The 27,911-nt window shown below is 51.8% G+C and overlaps 1 protein-coding gene across 1 annotated transcript in view; it reads right to left on the bottom strand.

The window, feature by feature from the left end:
* PAQR5 (progestin and adipoQ receptor family member 5) overlaps positions 1-27,911 on the bottom strand; it is a 71,293-nt gene that overhangs the window by 35,697 nt on the left and 7,685 nt on the right. Inside the window, exon 2 of the mRNA XM_056134855.1 lies at positions 2,888-3,065. Coding sequence (XP_055990830.1) covers positions 2,888-2,938 — 51 coding nt within the window. The 5' untranslated portion in view covers positions 2,939-3,065. The remainder of the gene's footprint in view (positions 1-2,887; positions 3,066-27,911) is intronic.

Genomic DNA, 27,911 nt, shown 5'->3' with positions numbered 1-27,911 from the left:
AGTCAACATACAATCAACCTTACTGCCCATTGGCTGAGGAGTCTCAAAGACAAAGAGGGATCGATCACCAATAAATTATTATTGGACCATTATAAAAAAAATTGAACTCATAACATTTGGGACAAAACATATCATTCTGGAGGTGACTGAGCAAAGAGAAATAAGGAAGTGAAAGACAATCAATTGTTCCATCCGCATGTAGTACATGAACGATGAAAGCAAGCCAACCAGAAACAAACAACAAAATCAATTCTGACTGGTGAAAACAGGGGGGGGCCAGAGGGGTAGGAAGGAGGTGGGAGGAACGTTTGATGGGGGGAATGAAGAACGCTGTACACATAAGAGATTTGAAGCAAAACTCCTGAAAATTCAGAATATTGTAAAGTAATGATATGTCCATTTAAAATAAGTTTTTTTTATGGTATGATTGGTTAAAAGTGCAGGTTAAAAATCGGGTGCCTGGGTTCAGACACTTGTTAGATATTTTCAATCCAGACTCTGCTCTCTGCAGCAGATGCAAGCCTGGTGCCTCAGTTTCTTTATCTGTATGATGGATGGGGACAAACTATGAGTCAAGTGCTTAGAAAAAATGTGTGACACAGCAACATTTCAATAAGTATTTCTAGTATTATTATTATTTGGTGGGAGGTGTTGGGAGCCACACCTGGGGATGCTCAGGGTTCACTCCTGGCAGTTCTGGGAAATGATAAGCAGTGGTGATATTCTGTGTCAAGACAAGCACACTACCCACTGTGCTATCTCTCCAGCCCCAAAACTGTGTCTTTCTACTTATTTTGTTTGGTTTTGTGGTTTTGGGATCATGCCTGCAATGCTCAGGGCAAGGTTCAGGGGACCATTTGAGATGCTGGGGTCAGCTGCATGCAAGGCAAATGCCCTACCCATTAGTTCTGATCATTCTAGCCCTAGAACTGTATCTTTTTTTTTTCTTTTTTCTTTTTGGCGATAGCACAGCGGGTAGGGCGGTCGCCTTACAAGCGGCCAACATGGCTGACCCGAGTTCGATTCCTCCGCCCCTCTCGGAGAGCCCGGCAAGCTACCGAGAGTATTCGATATGCCAGACACAGTAACAACAAAGTCTCCAACGGAGACGTTACTGGGCCCACTCGAGCAAATCGACGATCAACGGGAGGGCCTTTACCTTACCTTACCTTTACCTTTTTGGGTCACACCCAGTGATGCTCAGGGGTTACTCCTGGCTTTGCACTCAGGAACTCCTCCTGGCGGTGCTCGGAGACCATATGGGAGGCTGGGAATCGAACCCGGGTTGGGCCCCATGCAAGGCCAATGCCCTACCTGCTGTGCTATTGCTCCAGCCCAGAACTGTATCTTTTTCAAGACTGAAGTTTATAGAATGTGAATTACATTTCAATAAAGCTGTTGTTAAAACAGTGTCTTGACAAGAAAGAAAATCAAATCCACAAGACAAAACTGTTTCCTGAACAACCCCAAGAGTCGACTAAAGCTGCTGCCTTGGAATAGGTGTTATACACAGTTCATTTTACCAACTACTCAGGAATGCAGAGTTAATTCTAATATTACACAGATTTTCCACAGAAGAAGTGAAAAACACTAACTCAATTGTGGCTGGTATTATCCTAATCCCAAAGACAGCATTAGAAGAAAAATGAGAGGTCAATTAATTAAGTTGATCTAAGGACTCCACACAGAATGAGATCTGAGTCAAGGCTGGAGAGATAGCACCGGCCATAAGACACTTTCCTTGCACACAGCCAACCTTGGTTCGATCCCTGACACTTGTATACGTTCCCCCTAGCTTTAGCAGGTGTGAGCCCAGAGTGCAGAACCAGGAATAAGTTCTGAGCACAGCAAAGAGTGGCCCCAACTGCCTCCCTACCCTCTACTCCCCAACCCCAACTCCACACCTCCACAAGGGAAAAATGTGAGCCAATTCCAGCCATAGATTAAACAGATATTACAACATTGCCACATTGAATTTAAATGTAAATTTAGTTTAACAATAGCAATGAGTTCAAGGGTAGGAGTCATTAGAAAAGCGTGTAACTAGAAAAGTGTACAATAGGTAGGTGTCTTGTCTCGCATATGGTTGACCTGGTTCAATTCCCAGGACCCCATATGGTCCCCCAAGGCCCACCAGGACTAATTCCTGACTGCAGGGCCAGAATTAACCCCTGAGCATTGTTGGCTATGGCCCATAAACAAAATAAAAGAATAGCAATGAATTCAATCAGATTAAAAATTTAATTGAATTCACCAATGAATTCATCAGACTAACAACTTAAGTTGAGTCATATATGACCATCTCAAAAGATACACTGACCAAAAAAAAAAAACCCAACAAATTATTCTGGTTTACTGGGATACATCCTGGAAAGTCAGGATAAATTTATAGCTCTCATCCCATTGTTTGCACACACCCATATAGAGAAAGGGCTATCATTATATTAAATGACGAAATGTAGAAAGCACTCCTTTTGATTAAAATCAAGAACAACACGAAGATGTCTGTAATCATGATTCCTAATGTATTTAAATAAGTTCCCAGGTGAGTCTGATGCTGGGAATCCAGGCACCCACTCTGGGAGGGTCTGGGTGGATGTGAGCCATACTGACCTAGTGTTGCTCACTTGGGAAACTCACACACAGCTGGGTGTGGTTCTCTGGAAAGCACATACTTTTGTGGCACAGCAAGGGAGAGGGGTCTTCGAGGTAGCAGCGGGCAGCTTAGAGGGGAATGGGGAGTCTGGGAGAGAGAAGGCAGCCCCAAAGTGAGCCCATGGCAGAGGGGAAGAGGAGAACCAGATCAGAGAAGTGAAGCTGTAACCTGATGTGAGAAAACAGAGTCTTCCAGAATTCCCAGATCCCAACCCCAGGGCGAAGCACGTACCTGGGGCATCTGGTCGACCCGTAGCAGCCTGGGCAACCTCAGGCTCAGCATCCTGAAGCAGTGAAGCCGGGTCAGGATTGTTGGCAGGACTGGCTGGTGGCTGAGAATTGCCCAGAGCTCGCTCACAGTTCTGACATGGCCTAGGGTGCCGCCACTCACCAGTGCCTGAGCTGCTTTCCTGAAAGAACACAGCGTAAAGAAATCCAGTGAGTTGCAGCCAAACTCCAGCTGGACCAAAACTGTCAGGTCAGGGACTGGAGAAAGAGCAGTGGACAGGGCTCTTGCATTGCATGGCCAACCTGGGTTCAATTTCCTGCATCCTATTTGGCCTCCTGAGCACCACCAGGAGTGATCCCTGAGCACAAAGTTAAGAGTAAGCCCTAACCACCGCTGAGTGGGGCCCAAACACTGAAAAGGAAAAGAAAGAAAAGAAAAAGTCAAAACCCCAAACCCACAGAACTGTCAGAGCAGTTGACTCTGGACACACACTTGCTTTGGGAGGCCCCAAGTCATCTTCATGAGCTGAGTCATTAATTCCAGGGGTGCTTGAAGGGAAGTGATTAAATCATAATACGGGCACTCATAAAACTGCAGTGCTGGCAAAGACCACAGATGCCTCCAGATTCGTTCAGATTACTCATACGGATCAGAAGGGTGGAAGGATTCCCCAGAGTTGCACAGCACAGGGTACACTGGGACTGCTCACTCTCCCAGGTACTATGTGCTGCCCCTGGGCAGTGTGAGGTCAAGTCTACAGCTAGCCAGTGGGCGGTAGAGGCTGAGCACTATGCCCCAGACCACCCAGAGAGAAGCAACTGCTCCAGAAGGTTGACACAGGGGGTTGGCTCTCACACATGAAAAACCAGACCAGCATATCCAAGACACAAGTTGGCGACTGGTCAACCCAGACTCCAAGGCCAGTCAAAGTGAAGGACTCAGGTGCATCCAGGGCGCACCTACTCTGCTGGGGCTGCTTGCTCCCACTTCGGGGCATTTCATCATCACTCCTTTACTTTGGACCTTTTCTTGCTCTGTTTCTCACTCTCTCTCTCCCTCTCTCAGTCTGTCTGTCTGTCATCCCTCATTCTCATGTAAATAATATATTGCCTCATAAAAATATTTTAAGTCATTTTTGAAAATTCCCTCAATGATCACACACACACACACACACACACACACACACACACACACACACACACCCTGTAGGCCAGGGCAATAGCTGAAAAGGTCAGTGCAAGTGTCCAGGAGCTATGGTGTGATTCCCAGCACAGTAGCATCCCCCATCACCCACAACCACTGGGAGAGGTCCCCTCTAGCACTGAGCCGGGAGTCAGCCCTGGGCTCTGCCGGGTGTGGCTCTAAAACAAAACACAAAAAAACCAAACAAAAGACAGTTTCATGACTGTGAGTAACATCAACCAGAGAAATGCCAAACCCTCAGGACAGGCTCAAGACATGGAAAAATACAAGTTGGGTGGGTTCAGCGAAGAAAGAGCAGAGCTAGGAATTTATCATCACAACCGCCTCCTCTCTCCCCAGGGGCTGAACCCCACAGCCTCCAAGGCTCCCAGCCGGGTTTGGGGTGTGGTCACACCTCCCACGGCCTGAGGGCTTTGCCTGTGCCTCCCTGGAGGCGCCAACCCCATTTCTCTGCAATGAACTGGGTCTGCCTTGGTGCCATCCGCACAAACTGGTGGGAAACTCAGGGTTCGTACCTAGCTCCTCCCCGCCTTTCACAAATGCTTATTTAAACAAAACAGTGCTGTTCACCCCTGAAACTTTAAGTGCATTAAAAAAAATGTATGGTGCATTTAGTCTGCTTATTATTACTACTTATGCCTTCTGCACTACTTTCCAGAACTATACAGAAAAAATACAACAGATTTGTGTTATAAATGTGCTTCTCTTTAGAAAACACTGCTGCAAGTAAGCACAGAATATTGGTCAGCTTTAAAAAGAAATGAGTTTGCGATGCATGTTACAACTTGGGGGAAAGCGGAAGCTCATGTGTTAGCAAAATATGGCAGACACAGAAAGACAAATACTGTCAATTCCACCTAGACAAGGAACTTGGAATTGGCAAGTTTATGGAGACATGAAGTAAACAGAGGTAGGGATACACACACACACACACACACACACACACACACACACACACACAATTTCTCTTAGTCATTCGCAACTGCCACAGCCAAATACCATAACACAGCCAGGATGGTACACAAAGAAGCACCTTTTTCTTACAGTTTATCTATTTCCTGCGATCTCAGATGAGGCGCTGGGTTTTAGAGAAGGCCTGTCCAGGCTGCATATGGCTGGTTGCCAGCTGCATCTTCCTGTGCCAAAGGCACATGGTTTCTATCCAAGCCTCTGTCATTAGGACAACCCCCCCTTCATAAAGGCTCCGTCAAGTCACCTCCCAAAGGCCCCACCTAGGAATCTGGGGCGATGCCAGCATTTAGGCCCCAGAGCAAACTGCACACACCTACACACACTGTGTCTATAACCCAGAGCTGACAAACCCCAACCTCTGAGAAGCACAGATGACTCCACCCACACTTCTTCCTGGGCTGGAGATGGGGACCCTGATGGAGAATGACTGGCCTGACAAGGATCAGGGCGGAGGAGAGAAAAAAGAATGTCTTACGAGTTGGAAAGTTATTTGAAGCCTTTGATGCCTGAAGACCCTTAGGCTGGCGGAGAACCAGTGTCTGTAGTGGACAGAAGCCAACACAGCAATACCCAGGCATTCACAGGAGCAAAAAAGAAAGGTGCTCTTGTTCACCCTTCAAAAATACGGGGGCCAGGGTGATACCGTGGGTCAGGGGCTTACCTTGCTCTTGGCTTACTGGGGTTTGATCCCTGGCATCCCATATGGTCCCCCGAGCACCACCAGGAGTTATTCCTGAGTGCAGAGCCAGGAGTCAGCCCTAAGCATTGCTGGATGTGATCCCTAATCAAACAATTTTCCAAAATTCACCTGGAAATTTCTGAGTCAAAAAACAACTTGGACAAAATAGTCTCAAAGAAGAGGAAGCTCATGTGCGGAGGTAGAATCTTACCCCTCAGAAGCTCCCCAAACCCCCCAGTGCCATTTTCTTGATGTGCCCCAGGGAGAGGAGAGTCAAGAACAGTGAGCCCATGCAGCGAAGGTCACCCCTCCCCACCATGAGTCACCCATGAACTCGAGCCCGGCTGCAGCAGGGGGTGAGCATTCCTGTCTACGAAATGACAACTGCTCTCCAGAGAGCTCCCTCCTGATTCCAAGCACAGTGACCACGATGGTCACTCAGAGGTTTCCAAATTGCAGGTCCCAATTTGTCAGCCAACTGTGCACCCAGTTTAGTGGGTCGTGACTAGAATCTTCAATCAGCTCAGTATGGGGAAGAATAAAACAAATCCTCATGTATTGTACAGAACCTGCCTCCTGCTAATTCTGGGGTCATATCCTGCTTGGCTCCTCTCAGAAAGTTCTTCAGGAGTCACTCCTAGCAGTGCTCGGGAGACCATGTGGTGCCAGGGACCAAATCCTAGCCTCCTCTCATGCAAAGCATGTGCACCAGGCCTTTGAGTCATCATCCCAATGGAGCCTCACTTCCTAAGGTGAGCTGCGACCCAGCTGGGATCACAGAACTGAACGTGGGAGTTGTTTCAAAGTAAATTTCTTTATGAATTGTTATCAGTAAATATTTGATTTGCGTAATAGTTTTTGTTTGTTTTCTCTTGCTTTGGTTTTTGGATTGCACCCGCTGTGCTCTGAGCTTACTCTTGACTCTGCATTCAGGGATTACCCCTAGAGTGCTTAGAGGACTCGATGGGGTCCCTGGGATCTTGACCACAAGCAAAGCAAGCATCTTACCCACTGTACTATCTCTAGGGCCCCTGTGTAAATATTCTATGTAACTATACGCATGGGCTCATTAAAATTTTCACCTATAAGAAGAAATTATGAGTAGAAAAAGTTTACGAAGTCTGGCAAATGTCAATTTGCTTGTCACATTGTTGTACAGTCATATGTGTGTACTGGGTGATAACATAACTTTTGCTTTGTGTATTTGTTAGGGCCACACTGGCTGCACTCAGGGCTTACTCCTGGCTCTTTGCTCAGGGATCACTCCTGCAGGGGCTTGAACCAGGTTGGCCATGGGCAAGGCAGGCACCCCACCTGCTATATTACCTCTCCAGCCCCCATAAAAGGTATTTCTTGCTGAAGCTCACAGACTGAAAAGTCTGGGAAAGAGTACAAGTGCCAAAGTTCACTTGCCCTGATGATGGGGAGATAAAGCTTTCCACACCCCTGTCTAGAACTGGCACACCATGATGCCTCTGAGGGACCCCATGAGGAGGCTGTGCATGTGTCAGGCTGTGGTTCCATCCTGGCTCTGCCAAAAAAACCCCGATGGCTCCAGATCTACTTGACCTCCAAGGTGACTGCCACCCTTGCTACACCTCGGGTGCTCAGGCAGGAAAGCAGGACAGACTCTGAAGGCACACAAGGATCCCTTCTGGATGGCCTCAACGTGCCCCACCAGGAAGGCAGAGAGAGTGTATAGGGAGGGGTTCATGCCTGGAGGTCAGGCCCAGGGCTGCTGGAGTGTGTGTGTGGGAGGGGGGGTCCCTGGAGGAGGACTATGTGGTGGGGCAGCCAGGCCCCATCTCCAGCTGATAGACCCTCCTGAAACCCTCCCTCCCTGGTCACCCTAAATTCCGAGCCTCAGGGGGAAGATGAGTGAGGCCCACACTCCCTTCCGCAGGAGTGCCAAGGTGCCCACATTCTCTGGGAGAGGGCAGGGCCCAGCCCCAGTGGAGCCGCCTGCCCCAGCACCCTGCCCCCTCTCCCAGCCAGTGGGGCCGGTTTCCAGACTGGGTAGGGACAGGTTTCCATAGCAGGCACCGTCCGCCTTCACTGGCAGAATGACCCCAAGTGTCTACTGGTTTCCAGCCCTGGCAGCCTGTTTGGCTGCTCTGGACCTTCTGAAGGAAAGGGAGGGGGTGTTGGGGGGGGGGGGGGGTCCAAGGTGTCTGGAGGTGTGGCTTAACTTCTGATTATCCGCACTGTTGGTCTGAACCTTTTACTCTGAAACTTAGCAGACAACCAGGCACCTGTCCGATCACACACTCACACACACACACACACACACACACACACACACAGTACACACAACAGAACACACCATACACGTACACAGAACTTGGCCTGCAGTGAACACCTCCAAATGGAAGCAGCTATTGGGAGCTTGATTCAAGATTATTCTCAGGTTCTTACAGGTATATGCAGTATAGTAGACACAACTTAGATTCCCCAGGGACTGGGCCTGACCCCGATTTTACAGAAAATTCTCTATAAAAACTTGTTAACTATTCTTCTCAGCAACCATCCATTGTATCCATCCATATCCACCCATCCATCCATCCATCCATCCATCCACTCACTCATCCACCCATCCATCCATTCACCCGCTCATCCATCCACCCATACCGTTCATCCATCTGTCCATCCACCCATCTGTCCCACATACCTGTGGGGTGTGTTGCTTTAGCTGGATTGAAAGCGGGGGACACACTGACCTTGGGGTGGAGGACTCCTCAGAGAATAAAGTGCAGAGAAAAGGCGAGATGGGCAGGAGAGGGCAATTATTTAATTGGGGGAAGCAGGGGAGGGCCAGGGGTCCTGCTGAGTACTAAGATGGGGCACTGGAGGTCTGGCGTGGGCATGGTGGGCAGAAGGAAGAATGAGTGCCGAGGCCTGTGCAGAGACAGCAGGACTCCCTCAGTGGGGGAGGGTCAGGGTCCTTTCCTGGCTAATGAACAGCGGGGCACAGAGGGGAGTGTGTGGTGTGCTGGGGCAGGAGGACCCACTCGGGAGAACTTTATGTCTTTCTCAAACGTCTCCCACATTCACCTGCTTCCCCGCTTTGCTGTAGGGAGCTGCCACCTGGTCAGGAGGGAGGGAATTCAGGGCATGTGGGCATTCTCGGAGCTGCCCCAAAGACCTCCACTCACTCCTGCAAAGAATGTGATCACCCCTCCCCCAATCCACCTAATCTATTTTTTTCTTTTCATTTTGGGGCCTCAACCAGTGGTGCTCAGGGCTTACTCTGGTTGTATGCTCATGGATTGCTCCTGATGGGGCTCTGGGGACCCTCTGCTAGGGATTGAACCCAGGTCAACTGCAAGCAAGGCAGGTGCCCTACTTGCTGTAGTACTATCTCTCTGGACCCAGCTAGACTTCTTAAAACAGTTGAAATCCAGAAGGTTCCCCTGGCGCTTTGGCTGAATTAAGAGGAGAAAAGATGGCGAAGAAGCTCCTGGATTATTTAGAGATTTCCAAGATAGGTTTCTGGACCCTGAGCTGTCTTGAGGAACATCAGGAAGGCAAAAGGACTTGAGACACGGGGCGCCCAGCGGACACCAGGGTCTGGGTGTGGCAGATAAAGGGACAGGCTGGAGTGCCCAGGGTGGATGGGGCTGATGTCTGGATGGAATGGCGGGTGCTGGGACAGGGCCTGGAGAGGTGCCTAGATGAGGATTTCCGGTTCCACTAAATGTGTCCATGGACGTGGTCTCGGACCTGAGGACTCAGGTGGGGATGGAGCAGGGAGAACTCGGAAGATTGGCAAGTCCTGACCCTGCCATCCGCTTCAAACTGGCAGCCTGTGTACTCTCTTCAACTTGCATGTTTTTAGCATATAAAAGAAGGTAATGAAAGTATTTGGGGGTGGGCAGAGAAAGAGTACAGTGGATAGGGTACTTGCTTTGAACACAGCTGACCCAGGTTCGATCCTGGGCCCCCCACATAATCCCCGAGTCTTGCCAGGATGGATCCCTGAGCACAGTAGAGTATGGCCCAAAAACAAAATACCTAAAATTAGCAGTGGGGGGCTGGAGAGATTTACAGGGACTAATGCATTTGCCTTTTACACAGCTGACCTGGGCTTGATCCCCTGCACCCTATAGGGTCCCCTGAACACCACCAGGAGTGATCCCTGAGCAGAGCCAGGAGTAAGCTATGAGCACAGCTATGTCTGTCCCTCTCAAACCAAATCAAAACACCTTCTACCCCCAAATAATACTAGTGACTTTTATGAGGAGAATAAATCCATGGTATCTAGCAGACAACAGCAATAAAGAAATAGATGTCATTATCATCAGCATGCCCTAAACTGTCCCAACTCTGCACTGAGGTGCCCTCCTGCCTTTTGTTTATGAGTTTGCTAGCGCACAGACTTCCCTTATAGCTCAAACCCACCTCCGTGACTGGCACTGTGGCTAATGGGTCCTCCATGTGGGAGGGGTTACCATGGTGACCCCCACTTGGCATCAGGACTCAGGGAGAGAACTGAACCTTTCCTTTGTTCCAACGAGCCCAGCTATTCCAGATATTCACCACCAGGCAGTTAGAGCACATCTGAAAAAGGCCGAAAGATGCTCCTCAGCACATTGCAGCGCCAGGTTGGAACCCATCCAGATTTCTGGGCAATGGACAGCTCCCTGGGTATGTTACAAGCCATCCAAGCACGTCCTAGGGCAGCTATGAATACACTTATGGATCCACAGTGACCAGCAGGAAACAGTGTCAGGACACGCTATGAAAGGGAAAAAGCAGGTTAGGGGACAGCATAAACCTTCCTGCGCTCCCGTCTATGAACTGATGTTACATTTAACTGCTTGTATTATGGGTGGAACAGGGGCTGAAGCATGCTCCAAAGCGTTCCCAGCTGTGCTCTCTGGTGAGCAACGTCTTTGCTGGGGGTTTGCTTTACTCCTTCCTTGGGCACAATACTAGACTTTGCCTACAGTAAGCTCGTGCAGTTTGTTGTGACTTTAACAAAATGCTACTGAAAGGAAGAGGACTGAATCCTTCAGTCCTAGACCAGCCCTGGAGAATGAGTGACCGAGCACACGTCAGGGCTGCCAATGTTTTTTTTTTTTTCTTCAATTTTTATTAGTGAAACACCATGAGGTACAGTTGTAGACTTACAAATCTTTGTGCTTGGGTTTCAGTTCTACAATGATCGAATACCCATCCCTCCACCAGTGCCCATTCTCCACCACCACCAGTCCCAGTGTCCCTCCCACCCCCCTTCCCCCTATCCCCCCATCCCACCCTACCACTGTGGCAGGGCATTCCTTTTTGTTATCTCTCTCCTTTTGAGTGCTGTGGTTTGCGAAAGAGATATTGAGTGGCAATCCTGTTCGGACTATAGTCTACTCTCATCACGCATTTCCCATCCTGAGAGGAATCTCCCAACACTCTTTATTTGGTGCGCCCTTCTCTGTCTGAACTGCCTTTTCCCCTAGCGTGTGCGGTTGTCCTCAAAAGGGCTGCCAATGTTGGCATTTCCTCACGGTGCCCCATGGAAAGCCTGTACGTGGTCCTTCCTCCCTTCAAGAGTCTCTGTCCTGTCCCTGTGACACAGATACTGGCAACCCAGTCCCGTAAGTCTAACAGCTCATGCGCTTGGCAAAGCCCCTTCTTTCATCCTTTCCCCAAGCCAAAGGCCAACAGGGGTTTCTCCTGCATAGCCATGGGTCACGGGGTGGTGGAGTGTGTGCCAGGCCCTGCGCTGGCATGAGGTGGAGGCTGACAGTGCCCAGGAGTCCTGCGCCAGTGAGCAGAGGGTGCCCAGGAAAGCATTGCAAATCTCATCCTGCCCATTCTGCATTCCGGACCCAGAGTCTGCACTGATGCCGCTACCACAAAACTGTCAGGTCACCTATGGAAGCTTCTGGAAGCCCCCACTCCTCTAGCTCTCACAGTCGGCCAGTGTCCTCACGCCCCTCTGGCCTCCGTGTTCCTGCATACAGCAATTACATTCCCACCTCCGTGCTGGACACTCCTCTCCCTCCGGTTTTCTGATTAAGTCTATCCAGATTTTGTGGCTAATTCAAACATCACCTGCATTCCATTTCGCTCCTGTTTCTTTCGGACTCTGTAACTGACTGGCTCCCCTGGGGACACCGTGGTCCAGCGAGTTTGAGTCAGCTGGCCTATTGGAGAGGCCCCCCTGGCACTGGGCACTGTGTGTGTTTCTGTGCCCAAACGCATGTTTGTGGAATGACCAAGTGCTTCCACTACCCTAGAGATGGAATTAGTGCACAAGAAACCTTCCATCACCTCCCGCCCAAAGATTATAATGCCTCTGTTCATGGATTTTGCACAACAGGGTCAAAATGGGACAGTTTACTTGGTGCAAAATTTTGTTTTGTTTTGATTTGCTTCGGTTTTGGGACCACACCAGGTTGTGCTCAGGAATCACTCCTGGCAGGGCCCATGGGACCATAATCTGTGGTGAAGGAGATTTTTTATGCCAGGCAAGCATCTTAACTCTTGCATTCTCTCTCTCTCTCTCTCTCTCTCTCTCTCTCTCTCTCTCTGTCTCTCTCTCTCTCCCTGTCTCTCTCTGTCTCTCTGGTTCTTGCTGCAAATTTTTTATTTCAGAATTTTAAGCTCTAAAATCTATAACCAATTGTGAAAAAATGTATGAGATAATTGGAAAAATACGCACACCATGTATTTGAGAATAAAAATCAATTCTGAAATTGCAGTGGTAATACCATGGTCACATCTTTGTGTTGTGAGTCCTGGAACCTCACCCAGTGGTGCTAGGGAGAGACACGAGTTGCTGGGGATCAAACCCAAGGCCTGACATATGCGAGGCTGAGGCTTGTACTCCACCAATTCGGGCTCACACCTAGGCCTGGGGAAGTCTTGGAGGTTGCTTTTTGTTTGGAGGGGCTTATTTATGGCCACACCCAGGAGTGCTCAGGACTTACTCCTGGCTCTGCACTCAGGGATCAGTCCTGATGGGTTGTGTGGGACCATATGTGGTGCCAGAGATGAAACCCGGGCTGGTCGTGTGCAACACAAGCTCCCTACCTCTGCACTATCTCTCTGGCCCATGATTCACAGAAGTAGTATTTTCCCCTATGTAATATTTCTTTGTTATTTTACTTATTTATTTTTAACTGAATCACAGGGAGACACACAGTCACAAAGTTATTCATGACTGTGTTTCAGTCATACAATGTTCCAACACCCATCCCTTCACCAGTGTACATTTCCCACCACCAATGTCCCTAGTTTCCCTCCCCCCAGCCTGTCTCTATGGCAGACACTTCTCTCTCTCTCTCTCTCTCTCTCTCTCTCTCTCTCCCCTTTTGGGCACTATGGTTTGCAATACAGATACTGAAAGGTAATCGTGATATCCCTTTGCCTACTTTGAACACTCAGTTCCTGGCCAGAGATTCACAACACTGTTAATGACGGTTTCTCATACACATAATTCCAAACCACACCCCTCACCAGTGTATCCAGCTCAATGTCCCGAATCCCCTTCCCTCTCAAACCCTGTTGTGTGAATCAGTTCTCCCATTGTGTCACGTTTGGCCCTGACTTGTCACCTTGCTGGTTATCTTTAAGCCCCACATATGAGAGAAGTCATTCTATATCTGTCCTTTTCTTGTTTGTTTGGCTTTTTGGGTCACATCCAGTGATGCTCAGGGGTCACTCCTGGCTCTGCACTCAGGAATTACTCCTGGTAGTGCGCAGGAGAGCATATGGAATGGCGGAGATCGAGCCCGAGTTGGCCACAAGCAAGGCAAACGCCCTACCCACTGTGCTATCACTCTGGCCCTGTATCTGTCCTTTCCCTTCTAATTTCACTCATATCCTCTAATTCATCCATATTGCTGCAAATTGAGTGATTCTGTTCTTTCTTGGAGCTGCATAGTATTCCACTGTGTCTATAGACCATGGCTTCCTGATCCCTGAATACTTAGGTTACTTCCGTATCTTAGCCTTTGGACTAAGTGCTGTGATGAGCACAGGTGTGCATATGTCCCTTCAGATGAATGTTTCTGTGTTTTGGGACTAGATGCCAAAACTGCTCTCACTGGGTCCTCTGGGAATTCAGTCCTACTTCTTTTGAAAAATCTTATACACTGCATGTGTTTTTTGAAGGGAGACCATGGCAAGGTCCCACAAATCCTAAAATGTGAACTAAGTCTTGAGTCCTTTTCAGCGTCTGCAGAGCAAGGAAAAATTAAAACTCCGTTGCAGGAATCATTTTTACTCTCTACAGACCTTCGTAGCGTGAAACAGCAACACTGAAAGCTTTGAAACTGGCACCAGGAAAGCATCAGAATCTCCAGTGGCAGAAGACAAAAGGACTTAAAGACAAATTGAAAATGTTTCAGGAACAAAAACTATGGCTCTTTGTCAATGAAAGCCTGAAACTCTTCAAAAACAAAAAAGAGCCAAAAGGCCTTGTCAGCGGAAAATATTCAAAGATTCCTCGCAGATATATCTCTTGACATTCCTTAGCAAGGGGAGTGTCGGAAAAGAGTTTTTTTTCAAGAAAAGTTCTTTAAAAAAAAAAAAAACAAATGGGCTGGAACGATAGTACAGTGGGTAGGGTGTTTGTCTTGCACGCGGCCGACCTCCGTTCGATTCCCAGCACCCCATATGGTTCCCTGAGCACTGCCAGGAGTAATTCCTGAGTGCAGAGCCAGGAGTAGCCCCTGTGCATCACCAGGTGTGACCCAAAAAGCAAACAAAAACCCCCCCGAATAAACAGAAATAATACTTATAGATTCCAGCAGTGAATGTATGCTCTTTGCATGCGTATGTATGAATACACACATACATACTTTCAGCATAAGGGTGTTCGAGTGTACTGTAAGATACTGCTCTAAGGGGCCAGAGCGATTACAGTGGTAGAGCACCTGCCTTGAACACAGCAGACCTGGGTTCGATTCCTGCCACCCCATATGATCCCCTGAGGCTGCCAGGAGTGACCCCTGAGCATAAAGCCCGGAGTAAAGCCTGAGCACTGCCACTGGGTGTGGCCCCCAAACCAAACCAAGATACTGCTCTGAAACCCAAGGACAAAAACTTATAAATCTACAACTGTACCTCATGGTGTTTCACTAATAAAAATTTTTAAAATAAAGTAATTAAAAACATTTTTTAAAAAATAATAAAATATTTTAAATTCCATAGAAAATGTTTCACAAGTCAATTTGGAGACTCAGTTTGTTTGTGTCTCTGGTTTTGGGGCCACACTCGACAAAGCATCCTGCACAGGTGGGGGAGCGTCCATGGACCCCTGCCAGGGCAGGCTTTGGCTCTGGCTCCAACTCCTTGGCCTGGTGGGTCCCTCCTGCCAGCTTGGGAAAGGTGCCGCCCCTGCCAGGGTGGTAGAAGGCTCCCCTCACCCCAGTAGGGAGCTGCCAGGGTGCTGAGGGAGGAGGGCCAGCTGCCAATCTGATGAGAGACTTCAGCGGCTGATAAGGCTGTCAGGACACAGCAGGGAAGGCCGGTGGGGACGCCAGTGGTGGAGGCAGGCTGGGAACCTGGAGGAGGTCCCAGAGTCTGATGCACTTTCCTTCCTTCGTCCATCAGCTGGCCAGGGGGGCTGGTGATCGGCCCCAAATGCAGGAGGGGACTCCCGGGTCACCGTGGGATGGTGACCCGAACAATGACATTTGGCACCTGAACAGGAACTCTGAGGGTCACTGGCTACCAACCAGCCTGTGGCCCCTGTTCCTTCAATCATCGACCTGCTGAGGGGACAGTGATGGGCCCCAAACGCACCAGGGGACCCCCAGATCACCGCCAGACTGTGACTCAAAATGACATCTCGGGAGAGGGGCCGAGTGAGGGGGAGGGCCAAGATCCCAAAAACCTCACTAGCAGGAAGTCCCCAACCCACCCATGCATCCAAATAACCACGCCTGCCAGGGGAACCCTGGGCTGGCACAGCACCACCCTCAGGGTCCAGCCTGGGGAGGGGCTGTCAGTCAGATGCCCAGGAGGCATTCCAGCATGGCGGGGGCTATGACTGTTCACCTTTACACATTCTAGAATCCACCAGGCAGATGAGACACTCAGGGTGTCAGGAGGAGCACAAGGAAGGCTGGGCACGGTGGGAGAGGAAGAGTCAGTGAGAGCCGGGGTCCGCAGGAGGCGAGTGTCACATTCAGTCCCACTGCTCAGTGCCCAGGTCCTCCCTGAACTGTGAGAATCGTGGCTGTTCCCACTCTGTCTGAGGAACACTCTGCCTGTGGCTTGCAGCATCAGCCTTGCGAGCATATGGTCATGAGTTCAAACCTTTGTTGCCCCACATGTGCCCAACTCCCACCTGGAAGCCCAGCTGTCTGCACTGCCTGACGGTGCCACCAGTGACATCTGACTGCACAGCACCCGCAGGGGTGTCTAAGCAATACAAAAGGGGTGTGACACCCCCCGCCCAACATCACAGCCATAACTCACTGTGCCTCAATCAACCGCAGCTTGATATGGGACCCCGGGCAAACCCCAGCTGGAAGTGTGGGGAGCCCCTCCCCTGCCCAGCGTCTATACCTTGCCACATGGGCAACCCAACAATGGAGGAAAGATAATAGTCTTCATATGAAAATAGAGACTGAGCAGGAAAGGAGACGCTCCTCCACAGGGCCGCCTGCCTCCTGGACATACCCAGCGGTGTGTCACAGGCTTCTCAGGCCCCACTGTCCACTGCTGTCCACCGCCGTCAGCCCAGTCCCTGTCGGACCCCACATCACACCCTCGTTCCCTCTAGCCTGGAAAATTCCACTTACCATTCCAGTTCCACTCATTCCCCAGTTGTTTAGACTCCTGTGCCCTCCCACCCTCTGCCCCAGCTCTGGGCTGCCTGGAAGCTGGCTAGGTGCCTGAGGGTCATCCTCCCAGCACTGCTCACTGGGTGCCAGAACCAAGCACAGCACCCCACAAGAGGAGGTGCTCGGGAATTTCTGCCTCGTGCCTCTGTGCTCAGGGGTCACTCGGAGGTCCTGTGGGTCTCCTCCGTGCAATTCTCGCACCCAGTTCAGAGACCCATCTCTGCAGCCCAGGAGCGATAGGGTTTGGATATTTGGGGTGCACGGTGTTGGGTCACACCTGGCGGTGCTCAGGGCTGACTCCTGGCTCTGTACTCAGGGATCACTCCTGGCAGGGCTCAGGGTACCCAGTTTGGGGCCAGGGATGGAACTCAGGCTGGGAGCATGCAAGGCCAGTGCTCTCCACACAGCGTTCTCTCCAGCCTCAAGTTTTAGTTTTACATTCCCAAAACAGGGAAATGAGCTGACAGCGAGTGGGCCTGGAGGCAGACACTGACATCAGAAACAGGGGTGAGGTGTGTGCAGGGGCACTGGAGGGACTAGAGCGTTCCTGGCGTGTTCCTTCTCTAAGCCCCAAGTGCACAGTGACCTTGAGCCTCTCCCCAGGGGAGCTGTACTCAGGCACCACTTTCCCTGGCAATCATTAACCCCACGCTCACCCACAGGACAGGTGGGGCAGGAACTGTGGGCAGGTGAGCCATTTCACCTCATTATTACCCAAACACACTCCACAGGTGAGAGAAATAGCCCAGGGCCGTGGCTGGCAGGTGCTCGGACCCTCCCGGGATACTGGACGACCTAGGGGCACTATAAGAGCAGACAGAGGATCTGGACATGCCCAGACCGGGCCTGCAGGGACCCCACCACCACGAGCAGCTGGACAGGCGGAACCTCCCGGCAGATAATGGTCCCCATGTTGGGATGAGGCCCAAAGCTGACCAGGCCTGACACCTTCTTTCCTCCCCTGAGAACAGGCTGGCAGAGTGGAGCCCCCCGGTCTGCTTCCAGTCTCTGACGGCTATTTCATTGCCCACTGACTTCTTACCATTGCACCAATGGCTACATCCACGATGCTCCCCAGGGGAGAGGCTTGAGTCTGTTCAGAGCCTAAAGGTGGGTCCACCTGGACCAGGAGATGGCTCAACAGGCTGACCACAGGCTGCATGCGGCACCCCTGGGCTCCATCCCCAGCACTGCATGGTTCCCGTTCATGTGGCCCCTTCCCCAGAAAAACACAAGCGAATGCCCCGTTGTGGTGCTGGAGCACGTGGGAGCTCCTGGCAGCTGCCCAGGTCACCCCAGGACAGTGAACCCTCTTTTCCAGTTCACACGTGCTGCAAAGGAGGGAACAGAACTGCTCATCCTTCCTGCTGGCCTGGTGGCCGGACTTTCCCTGCTAACCTGGTGTGAGCAGAAGCAAAAGCACTGCACTTCACATGTGAACGCAGCAGAGGATAAAGGGCCCAGTGGTTGAAATGTGGCACAAAGATATGTGTCTAGCACTGCTAAGCATGGTGCTTTCTATTTTCTTGTTTTTTGTTTTTGAGCCAAACCTGACCATATTCAGGGGTTCCTCTTTGCTCAGGAATTCCTCCCGGGGGTGACTGAGGGACTCTATTTGCTCCATGGGACGTGGGGTGTGGGAAGGGGGAAGAAGTGGGGGGGGGGGGATGGAGATCTAATGGCTGACTTCATGCATGCAAGGCAAACAACCTCCCTGCCTGTTCCAGCAGGCTTTGTATTTAAGGACCAAGGAAATATGTATTATTCAAATCCGGCAGGGAAGGGGAATAATGGGCCTTCCAAATTACCCAGAAGAACAGCCAGCCAGGGAGTAAGAGGAGTGCCCACTTCCCACAATCTGCTCTGTAGCCCCAGGTTGGTCTGGATCCCTGCCCTAAGGTCCCCCTGGAATCCATCCCTGGGGTGGAAGGGACAAGCCAGGAGTCCACCCTTCCTGCCCCGCAAAACCCCAACTTGGCTTTGGTTCGGTGGCAACTGTCTCTGTGGGCCCAGCATGTGGGCTGGACCTCTCCGTGACAAGGGGGCAGGACAGAATCAGTTGCAGGCTGTCAGGACTGTCGGACACGTGTCAGGCGGAGTTCCACCAGGCAGCAGGAGGAACAAGAAGTCAAAGGTGATGGTGTGGGGGAGCGTGCTGACGGTCACCATGGAGACAGTCCTCACGCCTCAGCCCAGGAATGTCCTCTGGGCTGGCACCTGTGTCATGTCACCTGCGCTGTAGGTGTTAAGGGTCACACGCCCACCAGGAAGCTGAAAATTTTACCATTAGTGTCATTGCTTTGGGCCCCGAGGAACAGGCCAGTATGGTGGGGGGCGTAGGGAGCAGCCCTGAAGGTGCACTGCAGTCATGAGAGGAATTTCCCCTCTGTCCAGATATCCATGGCCAGATCTCCCCCTCCCCCCCAAACGAAAGGGATTAATCGCCAACACAAGTGAGGGCAGTTGGGCCTCCAGAGCCCAGTCAGAGGAAGAGGGGCGAGGCGCAGCTGGGGTGAGAGCCCGTAACAAAGTCTGCAGGGACAGAGCACTGGGCCAAGAGTCTCCAAAGGCCTAGTTCAAGTAGGACCGAGCAGGCCCTGACCTCTGAGTGATGGTCCAGGCTGTGACATCCCCCTACCCGAGCACAGGAGAGACAGTAATACCTGCCCGATACTGGGGGCACTGAGTGAGGCATAGACAGGCCCTAGGGCCGAGGACTCCCTTAAAGTAGGTCTCCAGAGACGGGCTACAGCCTCCCTCCTCCCTGCACCCTCCGGACACGGAGTGGGAGCGTGAGCACAGCTTCGTGACCACCGCTCGGTTGCCTTCCCAGGAAGGGCACTCGCCCTTTGAAAGTCCAGTTGGCTTCAGAGCAAGCCTAGGCTGGAGGATGGGGTCCAGCCCAAATCTCCCTCCTGGCCCTCTAGGCCCAAGAGCACTGACCACTGACTTCAGACTCCACCTCTTTCCAGGTCATTCTGAGATGGCAGCGAAGACCTGAGCTTGGGCCCAGATGCTTCTAGAAGAGAGGCCCAGAGTGGGTGGGCTAGCTCAGGAGCAAGGGCCTCCACCAGCCTCTAGTCTCAATAAGCGACAGCCTAGCAGCACTGGACATCTGCAGAGCACCCAAGTGTCCCCGGGAGGCTATGAAGGGGAAAGCAAACCCATTGGGGGATCAGGGAGCCCCCTGCACCCCCTTTCTCCCGCCCCTCCCCCGGGCTCCATTCAGGCGGGGCAACTGTTTCATCCTCCTGCACACAATTTCCTTTTATGTTTTTTTTTTTTCCTCACTTGTGATGTTTTTTTTTTTGCCACTGGTCAGGTTCTAGACACGTAGCGTACCCAAACATCCACCAAGTAAACGCGGGAAGTGCCGCCCGCAGAGATGCAGCCTTTCCGCCTCTCTGAGCCTTGTACCCCTGCCTCTGCAGAAACCACCGACAGAGCCGCCTGATCTGGGGAAACACTTGTTTCCTGCTGGGGGCATCTGAAGGCTATCGGAGACGGCAGCGCCCGCACCCCTGCTTGGAAGTGATTTCAAAGCCTTCAAGGAGTTCACAGAAATGCAGCCCCCCTGCCTCCCCCGCCCCCACCCCGTCCCCTTATCCCCCCACCAGCTCCCGGAGCTACCCTAGGGCTCACTGTGGGCAGAGAGAGGGGACACTGCTGGGATCCCAGAGGACACACAGGATTTAGCAAGCCCCTGCTCCTCCGCCTTAGAGACTCACATGGGGCCCTGCCGAGCCCTGATGCCCACTGCCGGACACCTGGCCAGGGCCGTCCCTGGCCTCTTCCCTTCCTCTTTTCTTCCTCCCCTGCCACCTCAGCCAGACCCACTGTCTGCTCCAGCTCTTCCTCTTCTCAGAAGTCCTTGAAGCCAGCCACAGCGCAGCTGGTGGGGCAGAGCCCACCCACCAGCACCGCTGGGGGCATCATGACACGTTTCTTTACTGTATATGTGCATGTGCCTGAGTGTGTGTGCGTGTATGTATTTGTGTGTGTGTGTGTGTGTGTGTGTGTGTGTGTGTGTGTGTGGTGGTGGTAGGCAGGTTGGCCCAGAATAGTCATCACAGTTCCTAGACCTGAGGCAGCCAGCTCAGCCCACAGGTGACAGGGAGGCCATGCACCTGTGTGGAAGGTGATGCCTCCACCAACTTCACCTTCCAAAGGTAAGAAACTCTTAGGGTTGAAGAGATAGCACAGTGGGGCGGGAGCTTGTCCTGCACGAAGCCAGCCTGCCTCTATCTCCAGCACCCCATGTGGTCCTCCAACCCCCGCGGGGAGTGACCTCTGAGTCAGAGCCAAGACTCCGGGTGTGACCTACAAATCAAACCAACCAAGCAAGCAACCAAAGAAACAAACAAACTGAAAATGTCAATATTTCATTTAAAAAGAACACGGCAAGGCCAGGGAGATAGTACAGACTGTAAGGCGCCTGCCTTGCTCATGGCCAGGTTTCCACGTTTGATCCTCGGCACCGCCAATGGTCCCCCGAGCCCTGCCAGGAATGATCCCTGAATGCAGAGTCAGGAGCAAGCCCTGAGCACCACCGGGTTGTGACCCCAAAACAAAACAGAAGGTAAGAATTCTCCAGGTCAGGCAGAAGGAGAGTATCCAAGGCATCAACTATCCAGGAGCATGTCCAGGGCATGTGGACACCTGGTGATTTACTGACCCTGAGTCCTTCCTGCACAACAGGATTGAGCCTGCAGGCTTAGAGCCTGCACATTCCCTGGCCCCTGAGAAGACTCGGTGAGGTGTGAGGCCCTATGGTGAATTAAAACTGCCAGTCCCAAGCTCTGGCGGTTTTAATCCACTCTCTGCCACCCCATCATCACACCCCGGGTGTGACCTACAAATCAAACCAACCAACCAAGCAACCAAAGAAACAAACGAACTGAATTCAACAACAAACAAATAAACAAACAGATTCCTGCCATCCTCACGTTGGAATCTTGGGGATCTTTAAGATTTTTCTTTTCTTTTCATGGTAGAGAGGACGGAACCCAGCTGAGAATGTGCCCTACCCCTGAGCCTCACCCTGGCCCCAGTAATTCTATTCTCAAATCACAAGTCAGCATCAGGTGAGAGTCATGGGGCAAAAGGGTTCTGGGGAGCAGAGGGGCGTTCACAGGGCAGGCAGAGAGCACCAGGGCTTGCTCATGAGACTGGAGGGGAAGCCCCTGTTTAACAGTCCGGAGCAGAAATGCAGTGTGAGGTGCAGGGACTGTAAGAAGATCAAGTTGGGGAGCCAAAGGCAGGTGAATGAGTTTGTCCAGAGAGAGACTGAGCTGGTGTGATACCGAAAAGATGAGATGGGTCAGAGCGACAGGACAATGGGGAAGGCATTTGTCTTGCACGTGGCCGACCCAGGTGCAGTCCCCAGCATCCCATATGGTTCTCCGAGCCTGCCAGGAGTGATCCCTGAGTGCAGAGCCAGGAGTAATCTGAACAGTGCCAGGTGTGGCCCCCAAACAATCAAAAAGCTCACCAAAAAATGTAAAAAAGGGGCATGGGAGTGGTTGTCCCACCACACGCAGGTGGATCCAGTGTGGGGTGGACCTATGTCCAGGTCTCTCAGTAGCAGCCTCCCTGGCCTGCCCCAGCCCACAGGGAGGTTATATGAATTGATTTAGATGATTCCTGGGAATTAGAAGGACGCCCCGGAGAGACAGTACAGTGGGGAAGCACCTGCCTTGCACAGCCAGCCTGCGTTCCAACCCCGGCAACCCCATGGTCCCCGAAGCCCACCAGGAAGGATTCCTAAGCACAGAACCAGGAGCAAACCCTGAGCACAGTCAGGTGCGGCCCCAAAGCAACAATAAAACAGAAGGCCTCCTCATGACACACCTCCTCAGACACGGTCACTTACAGTCCTTTTCTCTCCAGCCCCTGATTCTGATCCCCATTTCCTCCCCTGCCTGCATGTATGCTGCCCTGGGACCCTCAACTGTCACTTCTCAACTCCAGGTCACCCCCTCCAGGAAGCCTGCAGGCAGAGTTTACTTCTTTAACTACTCACACAGGACAGTTCTGAACCCAACGAAGGCTTGCAGTTTACTGAGCCTCATATTCCATTTGTCTTACTGTCAACTCAATAGGACTTGAGATTTCTTATTGCTATTATTATTACTGTTGTTATTATTATTTTCAGTCCGAACCCCATCGGATATGGTGTAGTAATTGTGGAAAATGTGCAGGAAGTGTCTTATGTGTCGCGCGGCCACTTTGCAGCCTTGTGGTCTGGAAAGCGGCCTAGAGCGTAGCGGTGGTTGGGTAGTGGAGGTCGGCTGCCAGGGCTGGGTCCCATGGGGCACGGAGGGCTCTCTCCTACCCATTTTCAATAATTACCACACCATATTTGATGGGGTTCAGACAGTAGGCAACAAATTATAGAAAAACATATATAAATATATGCCCCTCAGAGAGCCTGGCAAGCTACCGAGGGTGTCCCACCTATGTGGGCAGAGCCTGGCAAGCTCCCTGTGGCGTATTCGATAGACCAAATACAGTAACGACAACAGGTCTCATTCCCCTGACCCTGAAAGAGCCTTCAATAGTTGGGAAAAGGCAAGTATAAAGAGGCTGCTAAAATCTCAGGGCTGGGAGGAATAGAGACGTTACCGGCGCCTGCTCAAGTAATTTGATGATCAACGGGATGACAGTGATACAGTGAACAGTGATTATTTCAATGCCAGGGATTGAACCTCCCACTGAAAGGCAAATGCTCTTATCACTGATCTATATCCAGGCCCCAAGACTCTTATTTTATTTTGTTTGTATGTGTGTGTGTATGTGTGTGTGTTGTGTGTGTGTGTGTGTGTGTGTGTGTGTGTGTGTGTTTGGGCCTCACTTGGCAACGCTCAGGGATTACCTTGGGCTCTGTGCTCAGGAATCAAATGTGCTCAGTCATTGAAAAATCTCCCTGGCCTCCATGGATTTTAAGGCCATGTCGTGTGACCCCAGGGACGGCTAATGCCATTGGAGAAAGGACTTGCTACTCCCATTTCCCATGAGAAGGGGACAGCACTCCCTGCACAGAGGTGCGTGGTGGTCGGGAGGCCAGAGGAGCCGGGTGGAGTGTGGGGCCCCCATGACATTGCTGTTTGTGGACGGACAGGCCCAGCAGGGCAGGGAGCTTAGGAATGGCTGGTTTGAATAGTTCTGATGGGCTCTGGGACACAGGCCTCTGCTTGTCTGTTACCTGCCCTGAGATGGTTTGGGGCAGGGGAAATAGTGGCTGGGTGTGCTAGTGAGAGATAAGAGAGAACTCGGAGAAGGAGCCCTGATGGCCCGGAGATAGTGGCCGCTCTGGCCAGTGGTTTGGTCCTGTGACTACTGAGCTCGAGGCCCAGGCAGCTGAGACGGTTTTCCCAGCACGCAGTGTCCACGCGTCGGAACCCAGCCCTCTCCTGCTGCATGAGCCCTTCAAACTTTCCCAAGCCTCCTTGGCACAGCCCTAGAGAAACTGAACTAGCGGCCTCAGCGCCCCTCTTGTTGGGAGGACCCCACGACAACTCCCACCTCCCCCCTGCCTGCTACAGCAGAGAGAAAGCATCTCTCTCTTGTGGCCCTTCTTGTCTCAAGTTGGAACCCACCCACTGCTTCCCAGGGACTTCCATGCCAGGGACGCCCAGTAGCAAACCTCCTTCTCTTTGGCATTCAACACTCCGAGAAATAAAATGGCAGTATCAACAATAATTGATCAATGAGGAGTTGGGAGTGGGGGAGGGAGGGGTGCTCACTTGCAATTTAAATTCCAGGCAAAGGCTAATTTCCCTAAAACAGAAAGAACATTTCCAAGTCAATAAGGGAAAATACCAAGGACCTAAGAGAAAATGGGCAGATGTACAGAGAGACAAGTCACAGAAGAGGACAGGACATTCAAACGGCCCAATGAAAACACGTTCAAGTGCATTCAGAGTAAGAGGAATGCGAGTCGAAACCATAGTGACAGGGGGCCAGAGAGATGGCTCAATGGGCAGAGCATATGCTTTCATGTGAGAGGCCCAGGTTCCAGGCCCAGCACCACATGCTCGCCTGAACACTGTCAGGAGCAACACCTAAACACAGAACCAAGAAAGAAAGAAAGTGAGAACGACAGGAAGTAAGAAAGGGAGAAAGTGAACAGGTGAGAAAGGAAGGAAGGAAGAAAAAGACTGAGTGACAGTACAGCAGGTAGGGTACTTGTCTTGCACTCATCCAACCTGGGTTCGATCCCTGGCATCCCATATGAACCCCCAAGCCCTGCAAGAGTGATTCCTGAATGAAGTCAGGAGTAAGCACTGAACTTATCTAGGTGTGGCCCAAAAACATAAACAACAAAAAAATGAAAAGGAAGGAAGGAGGGGGGGAAGGAAGGAAGGAAGGAAGGAAGGAAGGAAGGAAGGAAGGAAGGAAGGAAGGAAGGGACGGAGGGATGGAGGAAGGGACGGAGGGAGGGACGGAGGGAGGGACGGAGGGAGGGACGGAGGGAGGGTTGGGTTCCTGGCCAGTCGACCTCGACACACTAGAGGATGATCCCCCTGGTCGCTGGACTTACTCCCTGTAGGAGAGAGAGTGGGAAAGGGAGAAAGAAGCCCCTGCCCTGGCTCTCCACATCGCGGACTCCCGCCGCCACCGAGAAAGAATCACACGGAGCGGGGGAAAGCTGGTGGTCAAGCAGCAATCCGTTTATTGGCGCTCACTCAGGGGTTTTTATACGTACATTTCAGGGGGCAATCCACGTGTATCACGCTTACCTTGGCAGGATCAATATAGATGATGATTTACATCTCCCGCCTTCAGGACCAGGTGTATCAGCTCAGGCAGACGGCAACTATTACATCCCTCATCCTCAACCAGAGTGCCTGAGTGTGTGGAGTGCTGGAGCAAGTCCCTGGGTCCCTATAAACAGGGCCAGCTCTTGCTTTCAGGGGCAGGGGACCTAGTCAAAGTCTCAGGCCGGCTCAGAGATCCCAACAAGGAAGGAAAGAAAAAAGGAAGGAAGGGAGGGAGGGAGGGAGGGAAGGAACTTTGTTCCAGACTGAAAATGAGGAACATCTCATAACTCTCTCGTTGAACAGTGTAAAGTGAGTCTCCACAGACATTGCTGAGGGGAGCGTGTTGTTTCTGTTTGGGGTCACACCCAGCAGAGCTCAGGGCTTACTCCTGGCTCTGTGCTCAAGGATCACTAAGGGAGTGTTCAGGGAACCGTTTGTGCAAGGGACTGAACTGGAGTCAGCTGCATGCAAGGCAAGTACCTTGGCCCCTGTACTACCTCCCCAGCCCCTGCACTTTATTTTATTCCAATTAATTTTTTTAAAGAGAGGCCAACCCCCAGCAGTGCTGTGGGCCACAAGGGGCCCGCCTGACCATGCCTGGGGAGCTGTGCTATGCTGGGGATCAAACCCAGGGCTCACACATGCAAGTCACACGCTCTGGCTGTGAGCTCCATCCCTGGCCTCAGGACGGTTCATCCTCAATCCCACCGAGAGCACGAGCTGAATTTTTTCCAAAACAGGCACAGTCACCAACATTTCTGGAGCATGACATCTGCAGGGTGACAAAATCACCATCCAAAGATTCCCTCAGATGTGCTCTGCCCGTCAGCAATGCTGGGCTAGACAGGCATCACATCTTCTTTTGGGGGCCACTCTCAGCAGTGCTCAGGACTTCTTCCTGGCTCTGTGCTCAGGGATCACTCCTGGCGGGGCACTGGGGACCACAAGTGGAGCCGGGGTGGAACCCGGGTCTGTGTGCAAAAGCGCTTTCTCTGCTGTCCTCCATCCCCTCCTGCTCCTGTCTCCTGACCCAGAGGTCATTCCTGGGGCTGCATGGCCACCTGCATTTGCAAAATGATGGAGCAGCTGATGGCTCGGTGGGGCACTGAGCTGCATCTCCTCCCCCCCCCCCCAATAAAATCCTAGGCATTTAGCTAAACAGAGGATGTGGCATCCTTACCCAGGACTCAGCTGTTCCTGGGAGCCCCTCCAGCTACACGGGAGAGGGCAAGGATTGCTCTCTACTCAGTCCCACCCATGGCGAATGCCTGCCTGCAAAGGCATTTGCCATGGAAGTAGGTGGCATTTGTGGGGTGGGAGTTGGGGGGAAGAACCGGGGTCCATGGGAGTCATGGGAAGGCTCGTCACTGATACCTTCCCAAGTTTTGATTTGTGAACTTTGTACTTTTAATGGCTGGAGCGATAGCACAGCGGTAGGGCGTTTGCCTTGCACACAGCCAGCCCGGCCAAGCCGGGTTCGATTCCTCTGCCCCTCTCGGAGAGCCCGGCAAGCTACCGAGAGTATCTCGCCTGCATGGCAAAGCCTGGCAAGCTCCCCATAACGTATTCAATATGCCAAACACAGTAACAACAAGTATCACAATGGAGACGGTACTGGGCCCGCTCAAGCAAATCGATGAACAACGAGAGGACAGTGACAGTGACAGTACTTTTAATATTCTCAGCAGGGATGAAATGCGCAAGGAACCAGTCAAGGCCCTGATCCCACCTGCTGCTACAGCACACATGCCTCTCCTCCTCCTACTGACACTGTCGAGGGAAGAGCTGGCTCTTGGATGTCTCAGTTTCCCCCTCCTGGGCTCAGAACCTCACCTGGACTCTTCCCAGGTATCTCTGACATTGCATCCCCATTGCCACTTCCTGGCCTGTGGTCCCTCGTGAGTACACCCCAAGACCAGGCCACGGGCCCCTGCTCCACCTTTGCTTGCCTTTTTTTCTCCTTTTTTAAATTTAACTCAGGGTGTTTGCCTTGCACGCGGCCGATACGATCAACCCGAGTTCGATTCCTCCGCCCCTCTCGGAGAGCCCGGCAAGCTACCGAGAGTATCTCGCCCGCACAGCAAAGCCTGGCAAGCTACCCGGGACGTATTCGATATGCCACACACAATAACACGTCTCACAATGTTACTGGGCCCACTCGAGCAAATCGATGAACAATGGGAGGACAGTGACAGTGACGGTGAATTTAACTCAATTTTTATAAAGTAGTTCACAATGTTTGGTCACACTTAATATTTGAACACCATTAAGTGGCACTTTGATTATGAGCTTCCGGTCCCCTCCCCCAGCCCCCTCATGCCTCCCCACCTCTGCACACGCAGACTCCCGTGGCCCACGTGGCTCTACTCACTACCCCGCTTCATCCCGGGGGAATCCTTGCCCACCTGCTACAGCTCAGGGGAAGCATCTCTCAGGCAGCCTTTCCTGAACGGGTCCAGGGGGTCTCGATAGGTGGTCCTGTTCAGCAGGCAGAGCTGCCACTGCACACCCCAGAGCCCAAAGAGCAGCGACAGGGTTTCCCTCCCTGAGTGCCAATCATGCCAAGGTGAGAAACCTTGTCCGAGACCACAGCATGCCCCCTGACACGCTTTCATAAG

The sequence above is a fragment of the Sorex fumeus genome, unplaced genomic scaffold, assembly GCF_029834395.1.
Source record: "Sorex fumeus unplaced genomic scaffold, SorFum_2.1 ptg000109l, whole genome shotgun sequence".
Classification (NCBI taxonomy): Eukaryota; Metazoa; Chordata; class Mammalia; order Eulipotyphla; family Soricidae; genus Sorex; species Sorex fumeus.
This window is presented reverse-complemented; position numbering and strand designations above follow the sequence as displayed.